At 43.0% G+C, this 15,579-nt stretch overlaps 1 protein-coding gene across 9 annotated transcripts in view; it reads right to left on the minus strand.

Moving 5' to 3' along the window:
- TICAM2 (TIR domain containing adaptor molecule 2) overlaps nt 1–15,579 on the minus strand; it is a 16,894-nt gene continuing 1,315 nt past the window's right edge. For 2 of the 9 annotated variants that reach the window (XR_011258046.1, XR_011258045.1), the window contains exons 2-3: nt 3,660–5,153; nt 1–1,517 (exon numbers count right to left, since the gene is read on the minus strand). Coding sequence is in view for 5 of the 9 variants with exons in the window: in XM_069595313.1 (XP_069451414.1) it covers nt 4,396–5,094 (699 nt within the window). In the remaining 4 variants the exon portion in view is untranslated. Of the gene's footprint in view, nt 1,518–2,497; nt 5,154–8,206; nt 8,725–11,821; nt 13,888–15,579 lie in introns of those variants that run through there. The other 7 variants (XM_069595311.1, XM_069595312.1, XR_011258048.1 and 4 more) reach the window with 6 other exon arrangements.

The following is a 15,579-nucleotide window of genomic DNA, read 5'->3' on the forward strand; positions in this document are numbered from 1 at the left end:
TAAGGCCCAGCATCTTGCTTCCTCTTTATTTAAAATCTATTCCTTACAAGTTGCAAGAGTTCTAAGAACAAGGTTGTGGGTTATTTGCCCTCTGCCCCTTCCCATGTTACAGAGTAAATGTGTATAGGCCACAATAGTTCCAGTAGGACAGAAGTGGTATGGCAAGCCATATACTCCTCACTATTTGAGTACCTCACACGTATTTAATTTAACCCCCAAAATAACCCTACCAGGGAGGCATTACTGTCTTCATTTTTGGATGAGAACACCAAGACCCAGGAAGATCACAATTTGTAGAGGACATAGGTCTGATTCAATCCCAAAGTTCATTGCAGCACTATTTACAATAACCAAGACATGGAAGCAACCTAGATGTCCATTTGACAGATGAACAGATAAAGTTGTGCTACATTTATACAATGGAATATTAGCCATTAAAAAGAATGACAAAATACCATTTGTAGGAACACGAACGGCCCTAGATATTATCATACTAAATGAAGTAAGCCAGACAAAAGATAAGCATCATATAATATTGCTTATCTGTGGAATCTAAGGGCTTCCCTGGTGGCTCAGCTGGTAAAGAATCTACCTGCAATGCGGGAGACCTGGGTTTGGTCCCTGGGTTGGGAAGATTCCCCTGGAGAAGGCAACGGCTACCCACTCCAATATTCTGGCCTAGAAAAATAAAATACAAGTGAACTCATTTCCAAAACAAAGACTCACTAGACACAGAAAACAAACATGGTCTGTTTTCAAATAGGAAAGCGGAATGGGAGAAGAGAACTAGGAGGTTGGGATAAACATATACACACTATACATAAATCAGATAATCCACAGGGACCAATTATATATAGCACAGCGAACTATCTCAGTATCTGTAAAAGGTATCTGTAAAGATGACAGTGTAAATACTCAAATACCATAGAACTGAGAATAAAGACACACAGTAAACATTGATGGTTCAGTGGCTAAGAATCCACTTAGCAATGCAGGGGACACCGGTTCAATCCCTAGTCCAGAAAGATCCTGCATGCTGCAGGGCAGCTGAGCCCATGTACAGCTGCCGAGCCTGTCCTCTGGAGCCCACGTGCAGCAAGTGCTGAGCCCACACAGAGCAGTCGCACTGCCCGTGCTCTGTAAGAAAGCCCTGCACTGAGAAGCCCCCACAGTGACTAGGCAGTAGCCCCTGCTCTCTGCAACTACAGAAAGCCTGTGTAGGACAATGAAGACCCAGCACAGCCAAAAATAATTTAGAAGGTACATAGTAAACAAGCGAAACCCCAGGCAGTCTGACTCCACAGCAGCGTGGTGGGGAGAGGAGGTGATGGGCAGGGTCCATCTGGATGCAGGTGGAGAAAATTTTAAAATAATAGTAAAACCAATTAGAAGTCAGATGACTTTTTATTATCGCCATGTATAAACTATTGTCAACAATGCAATGAAGAAATATTTTTCCTCACTTGGGTGAAACCACTCCCGCCATCTGATTCAGCTGGATGCTCCAATGTCTGTACCTGATAGGCAGCAATGGTACAACTCTTAAGGAAAACTCAGCTGGAACGCCGAGGATGGCAGAGCAAAATGATGGATAGACTCTGGTTTTTAAAAAAATTATTGCAGTAAAATGCATATATAACTTACCATTTTAAGCATGCAACTCAGTGGCATTAAATACACTCGCAATGTTCGGCAACCATCACCACGATCCATTTCGAGAACTTCATCATTCCAAAGATAAAACTTTATACCCACAAAACCTGATTCCTGTTTTTTCCCTCTCCCCGGCCCCTAGTCACCTCTATTTTTCTCTATGAATTTGCTACTCTAGGCACCTCATGTAAGTGGAACCATACTTGTCCTTTTGTGTCTTTCTTCCCGTAGCTCCATGTTTTCAAGATTTCATATTAGAGCATGCATCAGAATTTTATTCTTTTTAAGGTGGCATAATACTCTGCTGTGTCTAACACTGGGTTTTTAATGAATCTTGGAGGCACATACCTTAGGGGACCTCTTGCTAAGTCAGACAGTAAGTTTATCCTATAGTGCCGGCCATATGGCATTGGCTCTTCTCTTACAGCTGAAAGAACCCTGACACACGAGACACAGCTCGGGTTCTTCTGTGAAGCTCCAGGGCGAGCGATGAGGCCCAGACACTCAAAATGCATATTCTCCTGCACGTGGCAAAAATGTACTGAATTTCCCTGTGTGTGAGTCTGAATCTACGCGTGTGTACACGCGTGTGCACACTCACACGACAAAGGCCACGGCTTTACCTTTTTATCCTGTTCTTTTCATAGCCCCTTATTACAACTGTTAATTGCAACATAACCACTTAGTCAGTACTTAACATTTTTCTTCATCATAAAAAATGCATTTAACTCCAAATCAAGTGACGACATTGTGCTTGGTGATCTGTGGAGAAGTACAGATTGAGGCCTTTTTTTCAAAACACTTTTCTACAATCTTCACTGACACAGGAAATAATCAAGGTTAGTCAAGGTAAAGAATAAAAACATTTATTTAAAAAACACCATCCAGCGCCAACTGCTCCAACTTTGGCAGGCAGGCAGGCAAGGGTGAGTGGTTAATGTTTTATTTGTATATGAACCTGGAGATGCAGGAAGCAGTATGGCAACAACAACAACAAAATGCTTATCATTAGAACTGAAAAAGAAAAGTGAGTAGTCAGCTACTATGACAGAAGGGAACTTTTAAGTCACCACGCAATGAGAAGAATCTTATCTTTAATAAGTACTAGTAGCGGGGGAGGTCTGACTTACTTGCAAGATTATGAAACATGTTGGTTCATGACTGTGAAGAGGCGGACTGCAGAAGGCTGTGAGCAAACCCCAGTGTTAGCAAGGGGATATGGAGAAGTGGGGATAAAGAGAAAGAAAAAGAGGGCAGAATGTTTCTGCAGCAAAGGTCTCTAGAAAAAATTTTTTACTTAAAAAAAAAAATCTAAGTATGCATTGTAATATTTTTCTGTAAGAGCATAATGGGTAGCATTAGAAGTCAATTATGCTGTAAACATATACAATATCCTTTCATTGTGAGCATATACATGAAGCCTCCTGCATCTATTAAATCATAAATCACATTATAAAATTCTATCATTTGTTTGCTTGTTCCCTTTCCTGGTTCCTCGTTGTTCACATTCTGGGAGAGCACAGCGCCCTGTGCAGATTTATCAATCCAATCCTTTCTTTTCACAGATGAAGGAGGGTAGTAGCTTGCCCATGGTCACATTCCTCCTCAGTGAAAAAGGCTGGAAAGAACCAGGTGCTCTGATACCCTGTCGGGCGCTTTTCTCACTACAGCATGACAGAACCCACTCTCTCCCATTCCTGGTCTGCACTTGATAGTTCTCCATCAATCTCTGCTGGGGCAGAAGGGCTGTGAAAGAAAGGAACTGGTCTGCTTGGAGCCTCTGATTCGCTATCATTGTGGGACAAGAAACCATAAAATGCATTTCCCACTTCAAGTCTGAAAGAAATCTACAACACACACACACACACACACACACACACACACTCTCTCTCTCTCAGGCTACTGAGAAATACTTCCTTGATAAAGTACTGTGCAAGACAGGAATTTTTAACTGCTTGCAAAGGACAGGTTACTGATTTTAAAGGAGAACATCTGGCCAAGGATACATACACCTTTCAGAAGCTCTTCACACAAAGTTCTGGTCATAGCCGATGACCAACGTAGAGAGCTGCTGGCTCCAGAGGTCATGTCCACACCAGGCACAGAGTCCTAATCACAGTACCAACAAATGTGGTGGGAATGCCTGCAAATATGTACACTGCAGCAGAAAGGGAAGGACGTTTGACTGGATTCTTTTAAGAAGCCCCACCACTGCCGCATCTATTTTGGGTTTCACACTTATCAGCACTCCACGTTCTCAACGTTCTAGCCTGGCTGTCCTCGCGTCTGGGTGGCAACACCGGGAGTGCTTCATTACAACATTCATGAGAGGTACCTCGAAAGGCAGGCTGGTCAGATGTCTCGAGGTCGTTTTTTCCTGTGTGTCCTTTGAGAACAAAATCAAAGGGTAATTAACTGCATTTTTTTAATGTCTGTAAGTTTTCATTCAAGTTCAATATAAGAAGATGAATTTAAAATATCCTTTGCAGTAATCATGAACCAGGAAAACTGAGAGGAAACAGAGCTCTTGAAACTCTGAAGATTCCCAGTTTATGGAAACATCAACAAATACCACAGTTCTACAGACTGTCCTGCAGAAATTTATCTTTCTTGGGCTCCACAGGTTTCTGTAAGCGGAAGGTTCTCCTTCATTGAAACTTCTCCTAGGAACTTGTTTTCGCAAGTGAAGATAAATCCTCTGTTTTACAAAACAAGAGTCTGTCGTGTGTTGTGTGTGCTGTCTCAGGCAACAGATTGCCTTTGTACCGTATTTCTGGTCTCTTTCCATATAGCCTGCTGTATCCTGTACACAGACTCCTGAAAAATCCTTTCCACCTGGGTAGGAAAGCCACGACTTTCTTCCTCCAGGGCGTTGATGGTTCGTAGAGCAAAGGGAGTTCTCTCTCGGGGCAGGGGCTTGTTCAGGGGCCGCATCGGGATGACGGAGTTGTACTTGTGCTGCCTGTTAACGGAGTTCATGAGGGACGAATAGAACTGGAACTTACACCAGGTGTCCCTTAAGAAGTTTTCAGTCAACAGTAAGATAGTCCAGGCAGACCCGTTGACAGCATCATCCAAGTTCTGTAAATGCTGTCTGCCACATGGCATCTCGGCAAAGATGATTCCAGGCTTGATGCCAAAGTCGTTTTCCAGCAGGCTCTGGACTCGGAGGGCTTCGGCTGTGTCTTCTTCAGCGTGCAGTATCACAAATTTGAGGAACACCTCTTCTTCTGTGTCCTCTTCAGGGCTCTCCTCCACTCCCTCCTGCTCCCCTGCTGGCATCTCTGCAGTACTGCTGCACACAGCATCACCACGCAGGGAGATGTCTTCAGATTGCTTGGAATCTGACGTCTGATGGCTTTGACTAGTATCCACACTCTGGCTTTTACCCCAGGGCACAGAAAGATGGCAGGGATCCGTTTTAGACTTTCCGATACCCATTATAAAGATCCGAGTCAGAAGAGGAAAGCTTTATTTACCTCTCAGCATTTCATTTCGTTCTAAAAGGAGAAATAACAAAGCAGAAGTACACTGTAAACTCAATCAAAACATTAAAAGTGGAAAATTTCATTCAACCTGAAAAACCTCAGAAGGATTCTAACATAAAGTTCTTGAAGAAAGAAGTGCCAAACAGGTCATTGGGAAATGAAATCACTTGTCTTTTTTGAGCTTCACAAGGGCTACTACAGGTAGTCAAGGCTAAGTTGAAGAGGGCCCAGTTTAATACAACAGGAGACATTTGGAAATTTTAAATGGTACTATATTCACTCTATAAACTTCCATATTAAAATAAATTACTTTGGTATTTAGTGAAAAGGTACCCTATCAACTCTAACCATATGGAGTATAAATCCAACTTCTTTATTCTAACAAATTATTGTGTAGACTAGAAAGAGCAAAACCTAAAGAAACAGAATATTCCAATATTAAATTCAAAATTTATTTTTGTATCAAACACAAATACGAAACAATACAAATATCGTAAAGATGGCCAGTTATGGGAAGAAAAAATAAGAGAATTTTCTTTCTAATGTACTTAAGGAGGGAAAGGTTTGCCACTGTCTCTGAACAGTGAAGGAACTGCTGGCTGCCACCTGTCATCGATTCTGTCTGTACGCCAGGTCTGGATCCACAGTACACCACGCCAGCCACCAAGCGGCAGTCTAAGGCATGACAGCCCTCCAATGCTACATACATACATCCCAAATAATAAACCTAAATGAATTCACTCTCTTCCTTGGTTAGGAGTTATTGCTTTGTTATTATATCATGAAAAAATTTTACTATGCAAAATTGCAGAAAGACGCTTCCCCTGCATTAAAAATAAGTTAAACTATTCAACCTATTTAAAGTGTCAGTTAAAATAATCTTCACTTACTCATTAAAATAGGTTTTTAAACAGACTTAACTTCATTATCTTATACACTAGTTGCTGCAGGTGAGGGCATGTGAAATAAGATGGCAGATTTTTCTAAGAAGTGTCCAAAACCTCTAGGGAAAATGGTGTGTCAACTTAGATTGCAAAATTTCTGAAATAAATAAAAAATAAACAGGTGGTGCTAATGGTAAAGACATAAGAGACATGAGTTCAATCCCTGGGTCGGGAAGATCCTCTGGAGAAGGGAATGGCAACCCACTCACTCCAGTATTCTTGCGTGAAAAATCCCATGGACAGAGGAGCCTGGTGGGCTACAGTCCGTGGGGTCACAAAGAGTCGGACATGACTAAAGCGACTTAGCACACACGCGAACAACAAAAGGAAAAAATTACACTATGGATAAGAATTACAATTTTATGTCTCATTTTTCTTAAATGCTGGTTGGCAGAAAAGAGCAAAACACTCCAGAAATCTATAATGTGCTGTCCACCTTCCAAGCACTGCTGCCCACATCCAACCGGAGGAGACCAGCAAGAAGCAAATCAGTGACAATGTCTGAAAACTTCTTCTAATTTGGGGAGGGAGAAGGAAATGGCAACCCACTCCAGGACCCTTGCCTGGAAAATTCCATGGACGGAGGAGCCTGGTAGGCTACAGTCGATGGGGTTACAAAGATTGGACACGGTTGAGCACTTAAAGTAAGGAGGCAGCCAAGAGGCAAAGATGCAGGAAGTTTTTCTGTGCTGGAGATCTGCCTTTCCCATCACCACGTGATCCAGAGATGGGGAAGAGGTCCAGATTCATCACAGGGGTTCTCCAGGCTGGAAGGTGTGGGGGTGAGCCTGACCGTGCTCACCCTGAGCTAATTAACTCCATCAACAAAAAGAACAGAAGGCAGGCAGGGAATGCGGAAAGGAACAGGGAAGGAAAGAAGGCTGGGGAAGAGAACCCTGCAAAGCCTTGTCAGCGTCTTCCTCCCCATCACAGCCAGCCAGCACCAGGGTTCAGACATTTAGGTTTCTGCTTCTTCCCCTCAGCTCAGTGGGAGGACAGTGGAGGTGGCCGCTGGGGAAAGGCACATAGGATCGCTTACAGGAATAAAACTGTGTGTTTATACATCTTTAATTAATTTTTTTGGAAAGGCACATTTTGAAAATATTTATATTGAAAAGTCTCACTGCCATCCTTATGTTCCCCATTCATCCTGCTATCCCCATGGCCTCCTACTAGTGACTACTTTTATTAGTTTCTCCTCTATTCTTCCAATGTTTCCTTATACATATATCTATATATTTCTTTCCTTATTTAAAAAGTATCATTGTATATACATACACACTGCCAGAGTAATAGATAGACAGGCAACTGCTTTTTCCCTTAATAATATAACTTCAGAGCCTTCCATATTACATACAGAGAAACTCCACATAATCTCCCAACATGTGAACGTATCCTAACTGTCCCGTTCTCGACTATGTGATTTGTTTCCAGTCTACAATTATGAAAATGCTGCAGTGAATAACTCTGTATAAGTGCCAGTTCATCTACATGCAAGGTCATCTGTAGAATAATGAGCCCCAATGGGATTTTTATATCAAGACAAATATATTTGTCACAGTGACAGATTTGGCCAAACTGCTCTCTGTAAGACTGAACAGTTTTTTGTTTTGTTTTGCTTTAACTTGACATAATGACATGCCCACCTCCATTCCATGCCCCAGTAAAGATCTAAGACCAAAACGACCAATTACTATTGACCACAGCCCAGTGGAGCTAATCACCAGGGCAACAGAAACGTGGAAAGATACAACTTAAACTGAAGTTCTGTAGGGAAGAGCAACAGGGCCAGGATCAGGAGAGTCAGGCAAAAGCAGGTGCCAATGGAATCCCCCACATTTAACAGGCGTAAGATGAACTGAATGGCATCTATACATACTTGGCAAGTATGCAAAAATATTACAGGAAGTAAGAAAGAATATAGAGAAGAATCATAGTAGGCAAGACAAATACAAATTTCCATTCTCATGAAGATTACGCGCTTTGGAATCAGACTGCATGAACATAAATCCCAGCCCTACTATAAAAAAACAATTGCAAGACTTCGTACAAGTTACTGTATGTGTATCTCTGTGCTTTGATCTCATTGTGCATTAAATGGTGATTAATTATAATACCTACCTTCAAGGTTTTCAGGAAGATCAAATGGCTTAGAAGAGTGCTCCATAAATTTTTAGCTGTTAATTTTGTTATTAAATACATAACAAAGAAGCTGAAGAACACTTTACAGTTTTACTTTAGCAACAACGCAGAACTAAGCTGTATGCATACAGAGGGGTGAGTGGCTGCGGCAGAGGATGTCAGCAGAACTTCCCTTTGGCTGTTTCATTATTCTCAGGAAAAGAGGAAGCAAAACTCCTTCCTTAGGACTGCCCCAAACCTCAGTCTGTAGCATAAACAAAACTTAAATGATAGAGGATGGAACCTGCTGGGGTGAGGCTATGGTGTCCACAAGGTTATTATTTTTCTTTATGCTTCTACATGCTAAATCGCTTTAGTCGTCCGACTCTTCGCAGCCCGCCAGGCTCCTGTGTCCATGGGATTCTCCAGGCAAGAATACTGGAGTGGACTGCCATTCCATCCTCCAGGGGATCTTTCAGACCGAGGGACTGAACTGGCCTGCTGACTAGTTCCCATGTGCCCTCGTGCCCCCAGCAGAAGCCTTCTGTGGTTGGAGGAGGGTCAGGGCAACACCCAGGGGGTCCTATCCCACCGCAGCCTCTCTTCCTGCAGAAACTCCCGAGGACGTTCCTGGGGGTGGTTACAGCCAGCCCTCTCTGCCCCGGCCCTAACTCAAAACTGAAACATCAGTGTGAATTTCTCATTCATACAAAGTTTACTTTGCTCACGTAAGCCTTGGCACAGTTAATTGTATGTGTCAGCTGGGCAAACCTACAGTGCCTAGTTGTTTGGTCAAACATCAGTCCAGATGTCGCCCTGCAGGTATTTTTAGATGAGACTGCATTTAAAGCAGTAAACTTTAACTGTAAAAACACTGAGTCACTGTGCTGTCTAGCTGAATCTAAGACTGTAAATCAACTATATCTTAAATTTAAAAAGTAAATGAATAAGGCAGTAGACTCTGAGTAAAGCAGATTACTCTCCTTAGTGTGGGTGAGACTTAGCCAATAAATGAAGGCCTTAGGAACAATATTGAGGTTTCCCCAAGGAATTCTGCCTTGGGAAGGCAACAGAGAAATTCCACCTGAATTTCCAGCCTTCAGATGCAAGACTGCAAAGTCAACTCCATCTGAGTTTCCAGCCCTGCCAGTCACAAGAGCCAATTTCTTAAAGTGAACCTCCCACCCTTCCTTCCCTCTCTCTCTGTGAAACCTACTGGTCCCGTTTCACTAAAAAACCCAACTATAACCCTCCATAAAACTTTGTTGCCCTCAGAATTAAGAGTTACTGTTTGCTATTTTAAAACATTTTGACAACTTCGAAAGAGAGACTCCCAAACAACAGGAAGTGAAACAATGACCAGTAATAATTTGATAATAAAATACATATTGATCCACAGTTTTCAACCTGTCCTTGTGTTTACCACTGAAAATGCTTATGTTTAAATCACTGCCTCTGAAATTTAATACATTTAACGAACATTTAGGCATCTAGTACTTGGCTCCTTCAGCCCTGGAGAAACTTTGAGTTGTTTTTCCTATCTGAATAGCACCATCTTGTGGCAAATACGTACAAAATTAGTTTCTTCGCTTAATTAACAGGCTTTGTCATTATTAATAACTGTAAATGTTGTTGAAAACCTACTCTGCACCAAGCCCTGATGTGTTTTAGGGATGTGGAGCCAGTATGCGGAGACAGGACTCACTGCACCAGTGCTCCCGTCAGGTAACAGCTGCTACTGGAGCACTCAGGATGGACACTGCAGCAGGAAGCACTCGCATCAGGAAGGCTGAGAAGGGACAGTTTCAGGCAGTGGGAGCAGCATTTGCAAAGACACTTGAGGCACCAGAGGGCACAGCATTTTAGGATCGCTTTGCACTTGGTGTTTAGAAGCCTCAAGTCCATATGCAGGGATGGGAGGGGGACAGGATAGTGTTAGACATCAGGATAGACAGACAGCAGGATTAGAGAGAGTATGGAACCTAGAATATTCGGCTCAGGATTTTGAACTTGTTCCTGTGGGCAGGCAGAGAGCCCCTGACAGGTGTTAAGTAGGGGAGTGACATGATCTGATTTGTTTTAGACAGGTTAAGATAGTTGGAGTAAGGAGATGAAGCCTGAGGGCTGTGAGGCTGTGGACAGGAAGAGTAATCAGGTGAGAGGCTACTGCAATAACCTGGGTGAGAAAGCAGAGCCCTCAACCAAGTGACAGCGGAGGCAAAAATGTGCAGGAGAGAGGAAAGCTTAGCTTAGACGGACAGAAGTCGAACAGCTACAAATGGAGACGACATCATTAAGAGGAGGGAAACTTGGAATGCCTGGAAATAGAGGGAACCGGCTGGCATAGAGAAAGAGGATGAAGAAGTGTGTGGGGACTTCTTAGGACTGAGCCGTCTCTTGGTCACCGGGCAGCCCTGTCTCTCTCCTACTCCCCCTTTCCCTGTGAGGATGGGAGCCACCAAATTCTTCAGGGCGCTAGGTCTCAGGGTAATGTCTGTGATGAACACTGCAGATGACGTGGTGACCTATAGGACTCTGGGATTTAGCATCTTGGGAGAAAGTGAGCACACTTGGTTTTCAGGAGGCATGGCTGCATTATATCAGAAGAGAGCATGCTGCTCTTCTGGTCCTTGTCTGGAGGTTTAGGAATGGAAAGAAGGGAAGGTATGGATGTTAAGTAGCCAAAGGGGCATTCTGTAGCAGGTACAGCAGATGGGCTCAACCAAATTTATGCCAACTTCCTTTTAGTGAACCTTCCTGTACTACAAGTACTAAAAGCTGTATTTCCCAGACTTCCTTAAAGCTAGGGTACTGGGTGTAACTTATGTTCTGCCAACATGTCTGAGTTAAATATGAAGGGAGGCAGAGCATGAAGCAATACTTTGCAGAGCTGCTGTGATTCAGGAGCTGGCAGCATGCTGAGCTGCAGGAGGGTTCACGGTTTTGGCAAAAGTCCCTGCTCCACTAGACCAGTTCTGCTGGTGATGTTCTGAGGTGTTCCCAGAAACTCAACCTGGAGCCTAGCTCTTCAACTCGCCCAATGATAGTGTACATTTTGTAATATCCGCCACTATATACCTTTCTGCTTAAGCCAGCTTGAATAGATTCTGTTTTCCGCAACTAAACTGTAATTGATACAGCATCCAAATCCAGGCCAGGGAGCTACAGCAAGTCAGCAGCAAAACACAGCACTGCCATCTGTTTCTGTGTGTTCACTGGAAGACAGCCACACCATTCATTCATGTACTGTCTACAGCAAATTTCACGCTAAAGAGGCAGAGGTGAGCAATTCCAGCGGGAGCCGGATGGCCCAGATGGCCCAGGATATTTATTGCCAGGACGTGACAGAACAGACCTGTGCCGGTTAAGATGAGGAACATGCAGACTTTTACATCAGACCCACACCCTGAAAGTACTTTAAAGTCCCCACTAGGGTGATCAATATGTTCAGGAATAGGATGGGTAGAATTTGAATCCACCTGATCTTTACTGCAATAACATTTACTGAAGGTCAGGTCAGGTCAGTTCAGTTGTTCAGTCATGTCCAACTCTTTGAGACCCCATGAACTGCACCACACTAGGCCTCCCCATCCATCACCAACTCCCGGAGCTTACTCAAACTCATGTCCATTGAGTTGCTGATGCCATCCAATCATCTCATCCTCTGTTATGCCCTTCTCCTTCTGCCTTCAATCTTTTCTAGCATCAGGGTCTTTTCCAATGAGTCAGCTCTTCGCATCAGGTGGCCAAAGTACTGGAGTTTCAACTTCAGCATCAGTCCTTCCAATGAATATTCAGGACTGATTTCCTTTAGGATGGACTGGTTGGCTCTCCTTGTAGTCCAAGGGATTCTCAAGAGTTTTCTCCAACACCACAGTTCAAAAGCGTCATTTCTTTGGCGCTCAGCTTTCAACTCTCACATCCATACATGACTACTGGGAAAACCATAGCTTAAAATTGTGTGGCTGCTGAGTGGAGAATGAATCAGCCTGACCAGGAGTGGCCATGGAAGGCCAGCTAGGAAGGAGCAGTGTGGTGGGCTCGGGGAGAGATGCTGATCTAGAATGAAAATGCAATAAGGGGGGCAGCGGAACATTTTGAGATGTGTTTTGCAGGTTGACTTGGTGACAGCTTAGAAGTCAAGGTGTAGGAGTGGAGGGAACAGTGTCAGTGATTGCTGAGGTGACTGGGCAGATCGATGGTGCCATTTTCCACGGTGGAGAAGTCTGGGGAAATAAGGTAGAAGCTACCTCCCAGACCAGCAAGGAAGGCAAGTTAAAAGTACAGTGCAGTGCGTATTATAAGAGATACGAGCAGGATATTATTGGCAGGTGGAGGGGACATGCTTAACTCAACCTGGGGATAAAACAAAATTTGTACAGTCGCTCAGTCACATCCGACCCTTTGCGACCCCATAGACTGTAGCACGTCCGTATTCTGATTGGGTCAATAATTTATATAATAAGGATGTTAAAGAGTTGTGTTGGGCTGTCCCTCAACCTGAAAAATTGTTAATCTTATATTTGGAATTTTATGATTCATTCGTTCATTCAAAAGGTATTGTTGAATGCTGACTGTTACAAGGCTCTGGAGATACAGGGACAAGAAAGAACTGGTGTTACCCCAGTAGAGTTTACAGGCTAATGGGAAAGATGAGAACCTAAGCAGATACTCACACCATAGTAATTAACTGTCATGTGATGAATGCCGTGAAGGGAAGATGCAGGGTGCCAGACTCCTGAAGATGCCTAACCTTTCTAATGCCAGAGCTGGAACCTAAAGTGGAAAATACAGGCCCTGGTTTACTTTGACTCTAGTAAGTATCAATGGGTAATAGTTGATACAATTAATCCTTTCATTTAGACTGAGCCTTCTCTATCCTTATGGATTCTATGGAACTCCCGCAAAAAATGAATAAATGGCAACTGACGTTTCATGCAAAGATGGGCACCATAAAGGAAAGAAATGGTATGGACCTAACAGAAGCAGAAGATATTAAGAAGAGGTGGCAAGAATACACAGAAGAACTATACAAAAAAGATCTTCACGATCCAGATAATCATGATGGTGTGATCACCAACCTAGAGCCAAACATCCTGGCATGTGAAGTCAAGTGGGCCTTAAGAAGCATCACTACGAACAAAGCTAGTGGAGGTGATGGAATTCCAGTTGAGCTGTTTCAAATCCTGGAAGATGATGCTGTGAAAGTGCTGCCATCAATATGCCAGCAAACTTGGAAAACTCAGCAGTAGCCACAGGACTGGAAAAGGTCAGTTTTCATTCCAATCCCAAAGAAAGGCAACGCCAAAGAATGCTCCAGCTACTGCACAGTTGCACTCATCTCACACTCTAGTAAGGTAATGCTCAGAATTCTCCAAGCCAGGCTTCAAGAGTATGTGAACCATGAACTTCGAGATGTTCAATCTGGATTTAAAAAAGGCAGAGGAACCAGAGATAAAATTGCCAACATCTGCTGAATCATCAAAAAAGCAAGAGAGTTCCAGAAAAACATCTATTTCTGCTTTATTGACTACACCAAAGCCTTTGATTGTGTGGACCACAACAAACTCTGAAAAATTCTTAAAGAGATGGGAATACCAGAACACCTGACCTGCCTCTTGAGAAATATGTATGACTATTTTAAATATTTATTCAAACATCTGAAATCCAAATTCTGACATGAAAAAAAGTTTTTTCTATTCTTTTAAAAGAGAGGAAGGTAGCATATACACTACTGATAATATCACAGAACTAGTTGCTTGGATTAAAATAGGAAATAAACATTATAAATTAAATGATCTTTTATTCCCCAACAGCTCTTTGAGAAGATGAAAATATTGCTTTTTATTTCCATTCCCACATATTTTAAAGAGAGAACTGAATTTTTTTATGCAAACTTGATATTCTGTGGTACTGGCTTAGTCACTACACAACTTAAAAATGCATATAATAACCTCTGAACAAGCACCTTCATTTTTCTTCTTCCTGTTATGACGACCTGCTTCTGGAACCATTCAACAAGGCTCCAAGTCAGAGACTACTGCTTCCCACTGAAGAAAAGAAATTGGAAAAGAAAAAAATTGCATATTCTTTCCAGTAAATGGAGGATTTTCCTTTCATTTTCTATATTTCAAAATGAGAACTGGCCTTAAAGCACAAATCGTCTCCAAACCAGAAAAAACATTTTATAAAAACGCAGACTGTAAGAGCAAACTGTACATTTTGTCAAAATGAGACTTGGGAGAAAGACGCTTGTGCTCTTTTAATATTAGAGAGCTTTAGCAACCAGTAATGATTTAAAAATGCCATCAGCTTCACGCGACATTAGAGTACTGTTCGGTATCTAACAGCCACTGACCCAGACAGTAAGGGTCGAGAGGATGTCATCAGGACTAAGGCAGTAATCCTTCAGAAAGCCGGAACAGGGGAACGGGTAAAGTGAAGGTGTACAGCCTGCGACAGTCCAGTAGAGACCCCTGCAGGCAAGGAGGATGGCAGCAAAATCAAAGCCACTCCAGCCGAGTGAGCAGGGTGGGGAAGCCGGAGAGACGGCCGGGAAAGCAGTCAGGGGTGTGATGACAGGGTCTGTAGCCACAGTCAGAATTTTGTTTTTATGATTCTGATGAGAAGCCACCAGAAGGTTCTGAAGAGAGGGGAAAGCTCTGACTAGATATTTCTAAAACTAGCTGCTGTTTGGAGAAACACTGAAGACAAGAGCAAGGGTAGAGGTGGGAAGATGTGATCAGTCCTCACAGTCTTCTGGGCAAAAGAGGATTGTGGTTTGTGTTAGAGAGCGCATAACTTATGGTAGGATTTGAGCTATCTTTCCAAGGCAGAGTCAACAGTTCGCTGAATGCTTGCATGTGGGGTCTGAGCTGAAAAGAGGAGTCAAATGACAATCCCTTAGACTTTCAGCCTCAATGGAGGGCAGTAACATTTCCTGTGATAAGGAAGGTAAATGAGAGAACAGAAGAGAGGACTGGGTGGATGCCTGTCAGTAATTCTTTTGGAACACACTAAATTTAACTGCCCATCAGACTTCCAAGTGGACATGTTAAGCTAGATACGAGATGTTAATCTAGAGCTCAGGAGAGAAGTGAAGCTAGAAAAAAAAATCTGGAAGTCATCAGCTTATAGATGGTATTTAGAGTCATGAAAAATGGCTTGGGATAAAAATTGCCTTGGGAGAAAGTAACCCAACACCGTAGCAGTCTAACTGTGGTGGCTGAGAAGAGGAGAAGCCTGGAGACATAGAAAGAGTGGCCAGGGAGGCGGAAGGACATTCAGAGAGTGGTGACCTGACAGCCACATGAAAGAAAAAACATCGAGGAGGGAGCAAATAACTGATTCATAGGAGGTGAAAACTCGCACAG

The sequence above is a fragment of the Ovis canadensis genome, chromosome 7, assembly GCF_042477335.2.
Source record: "Ovis canadensis isolate MfBH-ARS-UI-01 breed Bighorn chromosome 7, ARS-UI_OviCan_v2, whole genome shotgun sequence".
NCBI lineage: Eukaryota > Metazoa > Chordata > Mammalia > Artiodactyla > Bovidae > Ovis > Ovis canadensis.